The sequence below is a fragment of the Setaria viridis genome, chromosome 5 (genome assembly GCF_005286985.2).
Source record: "Setaria viridis chromosome 5, Setaria_viridis_v4.0, whole genome shotgun sequence".
NCBI lineage: Eukaryota > Viridiplantae > Streptophyta > Magnoliopsida > Poales > Poaceae > Setaria > Setaria viridis.
Window position 1 is genome coordinate 7,354,843 of NC_048267.2, and position 9,186 is coordinate 7,364,028.

A 9,186-nucleotide genomic window follows, 5' to 3' on the forward strand; every position below is an offset into this window, starting at 1 on the left:
CATTTTGGCCCTTTTTGCCTTTTTCCTTTTGTTTTTTCATTTCCTCCCCGATCTGTCGGGTCATCCTCTGTTTTTTCCTACTCTATCAATGAAATAGGCACCGCCTCGTGCCCGTTCGTTCAAAAAATGAACATGGAAATGCCGCAAAAAGAATCCTCTAACGTATGCAGCACGTCATTCCATCATACGCACAGAGCCCAGAGGCAGCGTAGAATGCAAACCACTTTGATCATCCTAACCGCTTCATTTGGTGCAGGAATCTGATGAAATTCAGAACCAATTCTTCACCCTCACTCTTCTTGAGAAAGAAAGACATTTCTTCACACATACACGCATCATTTTACATTTTGGCAACATTACGAAGACTGCACACATGCCCACTTGCAGAAATATTTTCTGAATCCTCAGCTCAACTGCTGTTATGGGCAGTCGTGGATGGGCTCTTCCACTGGTACATGACGGAGTCCGGCGAGCCATCCCTGCTCTTCTTCAGCATCTCGACGTCATCCTTGACCTTGGCACAGCCATCTTGCCCCGTCTTCTGCGCCTCTCTCAGCGTCTCCAGTACCTCACTGATGGGCGGCCTGACGTCCTGCTCCGGCTGCAGGCACCGGAACGCCACCTCGGCGACGATGTCGACGGTCCTCCTCGTCTCGGCGTCCGTCCGGTACCCGAGCCGCGGGTCCACCAGCCGGTCGATCTCGTAGCACTGGATCATGTTCACGGCCAGGTTGGCCAGGTTCACGTCGGCGCCGGCCCGGTTCATGTCCACCGCCGGCTTGGAGGAGATGAGCTCCACGAGCACGACGCCGAAGCTGTAGACGTCGCTCTTGTCGGTGAGCTGGTAGCACTGGTGGTACATGGGGTCGACGTACCCGGGCGTGCCCTGCGGCGCCGTGGACACGTGCGTGGCGTGCGCCGGGAACAGCCGGGAGAGCCCGAAGTCGGCCACCTTCACGTGGAACGCCTCGTCGAGGAGGATGTTGTTGGTCTTGACGTCGCGGTGCACCACCTGCCGCGGCTCGACGGCGTGGAGGTACTCCAGCGCGCTAGCCGTCTCGACGGCGACGGCGAGGCGGACGGGCCAGTGGAGCGGCGGCGAGGCGCGCGCGCCGTGGAGGTGGTCGGCGAGCGTGCCGTTGGGGACGAACTCGTAGACGAGGAGCAGGTCCTGGCTGCTCCGCGGCGAGGTGCAGCCGTAGAGGGTGACGAGGTTTGGGTGGCGCAGCCGCGACAGGATCTCCACCTCGTTCTGGAAATGCTCCACGCTCTTGTAGCTGTTCTTGTACAGACGCTTCACCGCCACCACGCCACCGTCGCGCAGAGTCCCTCTGTACACCGTGCCGAAGCCGCCGACGCCGAGCTCGAGTTCGTCGCTGAAGCCGTCGGTGGCCTCGTCGAGCTCCTCGTAGGTGAAGATGTGCGTGCGCGGCGAGCCGGTCATGCTGAACTCCTTCCTGAGCGATGCCAATGGCGTCCCGTCACGGATGAGGCCGGCCAGTGAAGCAGATCGTTTCCGCTTCCTTCGTTTGTGCAGCGTCATCACGAGGGACAGAGCGGCCAGTATGATCAGGAACACAAGGGCTGCTGCAATTCCTGTGCTTGTCACAGAGATTGAACACCCAAAGGGTAATAACGTCATGTGTCAGTATATAGAGTAGTATACTCAATTTCTTTTTAGTTAAGGATGGGCATGCAAGTGCAACGAGGTTTGCTTTATTGATAATAAAGTTGTAATTACCTGCCCCGATTTTGATTATTCCTCGAGTACCTGCAGAGAACAAATAACCTTAGTACAAGAAATACACAGTAGCATAATCATCATGAAAATCAAGAACAAGGATGCACTTTAATCTACCTAACAATGATCAGAAAAAATGTTACCTGTCCATGTCTTGGCAGAACAATGTCAAAATATCTAATTGTTTGCTCACTTGTGTAAAATTCAAGTACGTTACTTATCCGGAGTACTATTGTATGGTTGCACACTTTTACTGAGCATTATTAATTTCTCGGGTCACACTCGTACTATTAGTAGTCCATGATCCTAATCACCAGTGAACCTTTTTCTAAAGCAGGTGCTTTGTCATTGAAGACTAGAAGTGCAGCTTTTGATAGGGATGGACAGGTAGTAACAGAATACAGCAGTAGGGACAGCAGAGAAAGAACACTAATAAAGACAGACCGAACATGTAGAAATTGGACAATGTGAGATTGTAGTCCACAAATTAAATTTCAACAATTTGTAGCATTCACTTGCAATCTGATACATCAAGCGTGCAAGCAAGAAGCCGCCAAGATGTTCGTTTGGAAAAAGAAGAACATGACAGCATTATTGTGCTTGAAGATTCCAGAGCTCAGAAGATGAGGATATTCCTCTGCTTGACCTTGAACTGCACGGCAGGTCAATAGTTGCAGGAAATATCTAATGAAAACGAATGGCAACCTTTGCATGGAAGACTTGGGGGAAGACTTGCAGCTGCAGTCTGCAGATGAGGTACTTTTGTACAGTGATCTGGACTTGAGTCAAGTCTCTAGCTGGATCTCATCTATTATTTAATGGAGCTTCAATAAGCACAGGTGTACAGTGATCAAGTCACTTTGAGGTTACTTACCCCGTTCCCTAATCTGAAAGGCATCATCTGCCAATTTGGTCAACTGCTATGCGTATTAGTCAGGAAACAAGATCAGGCATATGGTTGGACCAAACGGCCTGACAAAAAGGTTGAGGTTGAACAGTCGTTTCAGAAAACGACCTGCGCGCCACACAATTGAATGCACAGGATGATGAACACAGCATGCACGAGCACATGGCTGTGATTGGCTGCTCCCCTTTGACCGTTGACCAAAAGGATTGGCTCCAACTCCTAGTGCTGGTATGGTAGCAACTACTACTTGCTAAGGTTTATTAGCGCTAAGAAGGACATACGAGCAGAACACTCTGCCACTAGTTTCGCAGAGGCGGTTCAAAGTTCCAAGCATAGGAACTGACCATTTCAAAATTCAATTGTCGTTGGCTAGATTAGTCAAAGGGGAAGAAACTGCATTCAAACTAGACGCTGCCTCGTTTAAGTTTGGTTATTAAGTGCAACCTCTTTTTTTTATGTCGACCAACAAAGTTTGGTGTTTCATTTCGTTTGTTTGAGGTTGTCGTGGAAATTCATTGAGCACCATGTCTAATGTGAATATTACAAGAACCGGAAAACGACGACACTGTAGCTAGATGAAAATGGCAGCAAGGTGAGAGGCTGAGAGCATTTCAATGTATTGCTTCAGACATAAATCAACCCAAGGTAACACATACACTGCTTACCTCGAGACGTAGCCGAGGAATCGGTGCAGTGGCCGTCGGGGCAGAAGCACTTGAACGAAAGCCGCTCGAACAACCTGCACTCCCCACCGTTTCGTTTGCACGCATCGCAGTCTTCCGTCGGCGGCCACTCCAAGAGGAACCCGTCGTGGATCAATTGCACATAGTCACGGGCTGGCTCCTCCGTCTCTTGGAACTCACGTACCGGAACGCTCACAAAGCTGCAGTTCGTCGGAACCTCATGCCTCTCAGAGAAATAAGCTCCCATCGTGCGATTACCACACAGCTGTGGCAGCTCTTCGGGACGAGGAACCAAGCAGTTGTAGATGAAAGTGAGGTTCTTGTTCGTGCGGCTGATGTTGATCGGGAAGAGGGCGAGGCCGGAGGACACGTTGAAGTCCGGGATGGAGCAAGTCTCGTCGCCGGAGAAGGTGGTCTCGACGGCCACCACCAGCGATCTGTTGTCGTAGATGATGCTGTCGACTCGGTACAGGTTCTCCCGGAACGTCCTGCTGAGGTAGGCACGGCGGCCACCGTTGCATGTCAGCCCGAAGGCCGGGAAACCGCAGTACAGCGGCTGCACACCGACGAGCCAGAACGGGTACGTGATATTCAGGTCCCCACATCTCGCCGGCGCGCAGCTCCCGCCGGTCGTGTTGGTGTCGGCGGTGGCTATACCTAAGCGCAGCAAGGAGGAGAGGGGGAGCAGCGGCAGCAACACCAGCAGCACGGCGGGCTGCATCGGGACAGAAGAAGAAAAAGAGTGGATGGCCCTTGTTTGCGTCTGGGCATGGGGTGGACTGTGAAGGTTGTGAAAAGGAGGGCATCTGACGTGGGCTGTCGCGGTCTCACGGTCAGATACTTGGACCGGAATATGTTCCCGGGTTATGGAACCACCCAGCATCCTCTGCGGCAGGGCAGACTTTCAATGGTCCAGATGGAGCTTTGGATCTTCAAAGTAGCTCATTCACCGTTTGATCGATCTTAGCATGGGTCTCAGACATGGAGCATCGAATTCTCATGTCCCTAGGCCCCAGGCCAGTTCCAGACTTCCAGCTCTTCTTAGCTGTCTGCTTTTGGATTGAAGGTTCCGCGAAACTAACAGAGTATCCTCGCAACACCGGTGGTGTGCCATGTAGGACATGATCATTGGAGTAGTGTTCAAACAGCATCTGCTTTTGCTAGAGCATACGGCGGCCCAGTATATACTCTAGGAGCAGTGTTTCACACCAAAACTTGCTGGAGTCGCCGGCCGGGGTCATCTGCTGAACAAATAATCAAGCACCCGCCCTGTGTGGGCTTTGGCCAGCAATTTCTCCGTTTGCTCACTAGACAAACAACTAAAACGGCTGAAAACCATGCACACGGGGCCTGCGACCTCGCATTCCCCATCAGCTCCTCCGTGGAGTCACCGGCGTCGGGGCACACAGTTGTTTTTCCATAGTTCATACACGCACGTCTGCAGGTGCTCGCCGGCTCCAGCTCCGCGCGGCGAAAAATCTCTCGAGAGTCGAGACCGCTGTCGCCACAATGACTCCTCTGGGTGTTTCTGTCCTCATTTTCTTTTGAAACTTGGGTGTCCTTCTAGACGATGATAACGCAATGATAGCAGCGAACTTTGTCCATGGAAAAACTGCGTTACGGTGAAGACAAAAGTGCCATCTGCTTGGAAGTTCGAATTCCGGTGCATAATGTCTTGATTCTTTTCAGCTAATCGTAACGTGAGCACTCAAATTTCTAAACATGTCTGCTGATCAGAACGTTCTTTCAATGGAGAATCAATTTTTTTTCCCGTCAGCCCATGCCCGAGTGTCCAGCACTATCAGCTGCCTTTTTATTCTCTTCTTCTTCTTCTTTTTTCTTTTCTTCTGGCCCAGACATGCTTTTTGGCCCATGTACCCAATTTAAGCGAGCCCACTTACTTTATTGGCCCACGGACACAATTTTTTATTTGTTTTTCTTGTTTTTTTTGTCGCTACCATACTGTAACTGATTGGAGGAGGGCCGACCCTATAGAGAAATTCTAAAAATTCTCAAAAAATAAAATAACTGGCCATTAATTGGTAGACTTAAATCATTATAGCTATTGGATCTATTATATTTTTTAAAAAATTATCTACCTATGCCATTATGAAAATAGTCTAAAGTAACCTCTAAATTCATATATAAATTGCCCACTTCTGCCATTTTGTAAAATAAAGTGACCCTAATCTTTGTCAAAATTACCAACTTGTACCATGATAAATAATATTTAAAATAAACCCCTATATTTGTAACTAAATTGCGCGCTAATACTTTAAAAATATCTTAAAATAATCCATTGAATTTATATCTATATTACCCATATATGTTATTATAAAATAAATATGAGGTAGCCCTACATCGATTTCAAATCACTTAATTCAAAATATACCCTAAATCTATCGTCTATTTTTCTTACTATGAGAGAATTTCTTAGGCCGTGTTTGGATAGCAGGGGCTAAAGTTTAGCCCTATCACATCGGATGTTCGGATGCTAATTAGGAGGACTAAACATGAGCTGATTATAAAACTAATAGCAGAACCCCTAGGCTAAATCGCGAGACGAGCGAATGGTTACTGTAGCATCACATTGTTAAATCATAGGCTAATTAGGCTTAATAGATGTTGGAGGTATGCCCTAGAGGCAATCATAGAGATGATGATATTCCATTTGTATCCATGATTTGTATATTGTGTTCATTGAATATCCATTAAAGGCTACTTGAATTGATTTGCAATTATGTGAATTGTATGTGAAACTCTTTACTTGTATGGTTATTCTAAAGTTGTCCCTAGTCGGAGTTCATGTGAGGACACACATGAATATTAGACTAGCACATGTATTAGTTGATGACTATGTTTCACAAGTCATGGACATGGAGATGTTGAACTAATAATGTGGACACATGTGGAGACATGTGCTAGGACTGACCCAACACGAGAAGTAGTTCTCTCTTTAAACAACATATACGCTTTGTCCTTAGACCTGAGATTGTCGCATGTATTCTAGATGTGGATCGACCTACTTAGGGGCTATCAAACGCTACGCCGTAACAGGGTAGTTATAAAGGTAGTTTTCGGGTTTGTCAAGAAGCATGCTATGAGACATGGTCAATCAAGATGGGATTTGCCCCTCTCTGATTGAGAGTGATATCTCTGGGCCCCTCGAGTGATCGGATCCGAAAATGCATGGCCATGCTACGTACGGTTAAGAGTTAACCTACAAAGGGATTCTGAATCACAGGATCGAGAAAGAGCGGTCGGCTTGAAGCTAGACCAAATATCGTGAGGCGAAGGGAATAGCATGTATATTATGTTGTGATGGTTCGTCTGATATGATCTTCGTGTGCGTATAGGAGTTGGCACGTCTTGCTAGAGGCCGCTACCGACTATTGGGCCGAGTAAGAGTACTCGGGCCATGTCTATACGTATCCGAACCCATAGGGTCACACACTTAAGGGGCTGGAAGCCCAATTCGGATATGATCCGAGTTGGATTAGGTTTAGAAGTACTAATGGACCTCGGACCCAGAGGCCCGTCATAAACCTCTATAAATAGAGGGGTGGGGGCGCCCTAGGGTTCACACCTTTTGGCGAAACACACTTGCCGCGCCTCCCACGCCCTCGCCTGCTGCAACTCGCGGATCTAGCAATCCGACTTATGACGCTTCCTCCCTGCACGTGTGGATACCTTGGAGGTGTTGCGCCTGCAGCACTTGGACGAGCCGTCGACGAGCCGCCGACGAGCCACGACGAGCCGACGACGAGCCGCGGCACCGGAGGCGATTTTGCTGCACGTGGACGAGCTGCTGAGGAGCTGCTGGACGTGACGTGATCGACTACGTACGACTACGTGATCGTCTTCACTGCATCGACGCATATCTACGTCTTCCGCACCAGTAGTGCGTCGAGTGGTAATCCCGTGATCCTTATACGGCAGTTCTTCCTGGTTATACGCGGTAGAAATTTTGATTTGCGCTAGCGTAGCCTACCTCGTATCCCTACAATAGATTCATCTCGCGATTTAGCCTAGGGGTTGTGTAATTAATTTTGTAATTAGCGTAAGTTTAATACTCCTAATTAGTGTTCAAACATCCGATGTGATATGGGCTAAAATGTAGCCCATGCCTGCCAAACACCCCCTTATACGACACCGAAACAAATAACAGTTCCTGTATGACACTAGAAAGTTTTCTTTCCCTCATTTGACATCAAGTTTATCCCTTTGTGCCTTCTATGACACTTCCGTTAGCTCCGTTGCTAACTTCCGTTAAAATTCCCAGGAGCCGTGTCGTATGTTCTCTCTATAGTTCAAAATACCCTTGCGAACAGATAACTCAGAAACTCAGGTGCTCTCTCTTCTCGCTCCTATCCCCAAAGCCGACCTGGATCTACGAGCGGTAGGCCGGCAGCAGATGGCACCGACCGGTGGAGTGCTAGATGCCCGCTCGGTGATGGTCCAGCATGACTCGAATCGATGGAGCACCGGCATGGGAAGCAGCAACAGTCGGTCGGCTCGCCCGGGGGCGGCTGCGGCTGCAAGCAAGGCAATCTGACCAACCGCAGTGGTGGCAAGGCGAGCCTGAGGAGGGAGCGCGAGTAGGCTGCAGCACCGGGCAAGGTGAGCTTGAGGTGGCGGCGCAGTGGTCGCGCAGGCGTCGTATCAGCCTGAGGCCGGCAGTCGCTGCGAGCACAAGCGACAATAAGGCTGCGCGCGGTGCTCATGTCTGCCGCGTCAAGGGATGAGACTCCTCTGCCGATCTGCTCACACTCACTACTCCCGCTGCTGCATGAAGTAAAGCAACTGCACACCGCGGCCAGAATAACGAAAATTAACATGAAAATTTCAGAATTCACGAAAGTTACAAGGGTGAGGACGGTGCCCGTCTTCCCGCAGTGCAGGGTGTCCTTTTATGTCCACTGTGAGAAGGTCCATGAGTTACGAGGATCCAAATTCTATTTTTCTATCTCCGAATGAATCAAAAAAGGCTAAGTGTTGTGATGAGAGGGGCAAATGGTCTTTTCAGGTGAGGCTAAACAGCCATGTGGATGGAAGTGTCACAAAAGGCATAAAAGATAAATTTAGTGCCAAATAAAGAAGGCAAAATTTTCTAGTGTCAAATAGGGAACTAGAATTTATTTCAGTGTCAAATAAGAAATTTTCTCTATAATAATTAAGGTATATACGCATGATGTATATCACTATTTATAAAGATATAGAGAAAGTGATGAGAATATAGATTTCTATGTTAAAATTATAGCTAAACTTAGGGTCCATTAAATAAATTCAAGCGCATACTTAAGATGCAAAGTGAAAAGTTAAAGATTATAAATATGGATGAAAATGTTATAGAGTAATTACTAAATAAAATCTATCACAATCGAATGAAGATAATAAATATATATCTATATAGTAAGAATTGTGTTCGAATATTTAACAAATGAGAGGTAGCTCAAGGCAATAGTTTTGTAGCAATGTGGCCTTATTTTTTTTTTCATTGGAGACTCCACATTAGTTCCTACGAGACATGCTAAAAAAGACAAATCCTAGAAATTCTCACAAAAATTAAAAACATCAAACATCAATCTTACCATTACTGATTGGAGACTCCTTTTGAAGCCTTCACGTGAAGCCACCTAGAATCCTAGACTCTAGAAAAAGAGAAAAAATCCTAAATTTCTCAAAAAAATCAAAACATTTGACGATCAATCGGTAGACTTAAATCATCACAGCCATTGGATCTACTATGTTTTCTAAAAAATTACCCACCTATGCCATTATAAAAATAGCCTAAGGTAACCCCTAAATATATATCTAAATTACCCACCTCTACCATTATATAAAATAAACTAAAG

General features: G+C 47.4%; 1 protein-coding gene across 1 annotated transcript; it reads right to left on the reverse strand.

Annotated features, from left to right (window-relative positions):
* Positions 1-246: 246 nt before the first annotated feature.
* Positions 247-4,117, reverse strand: LOC117854989 (LEAF RUST 10 DISEASE-RESISTANCE LOCUS RECEPTOR-LIKE PROTEIN KINASE-like 1.2). The gene is made up of 3 exons (XM_034737258.2): positions 3,314-4,117; positions 1,742-1,771; positions 247-1,596 (listed from the first exon to the last, which is right to left on the reverse strand). Exons 1-3 carry the CDS (start codon positions 4,050-4,052, stop codon positions 410-412), a joined length of 1,956 nt encoding a protein of 651 aa, XP_034593149.1. The 5' UTR covers positions 4,053-4,117; the 3' UTR covers positions 247-409.
* Positions 4,118-9,186: the final 5,069 nt, after the last annotated feature.

Bases quoted from the DNA above. Each gene is read 5' to 3' on its own strand.
- LOC117854989 (XM_034737258.2), bottom strand. From the start codon at position 4,052: ATGCAGCCCGCCGTGCTGCTGGTGTTGCTGCCGCTGCTCCCCCTCTCC. The intron at 1,772-3,313 runs GTAAGCAGTGTA...TGTTCTCTGCAG, and splicing joins TTCCTCGGCTACGTCTCGAG to GTACTCGAGGAATAATCAAA. The intron at 1,597-1,741 runs GTAATTACAACT...TGACAAGCACAG, and splicing joins AATAATCAAAATCGGGGCAG to GAATTGCAGCAGCCCTTGTG.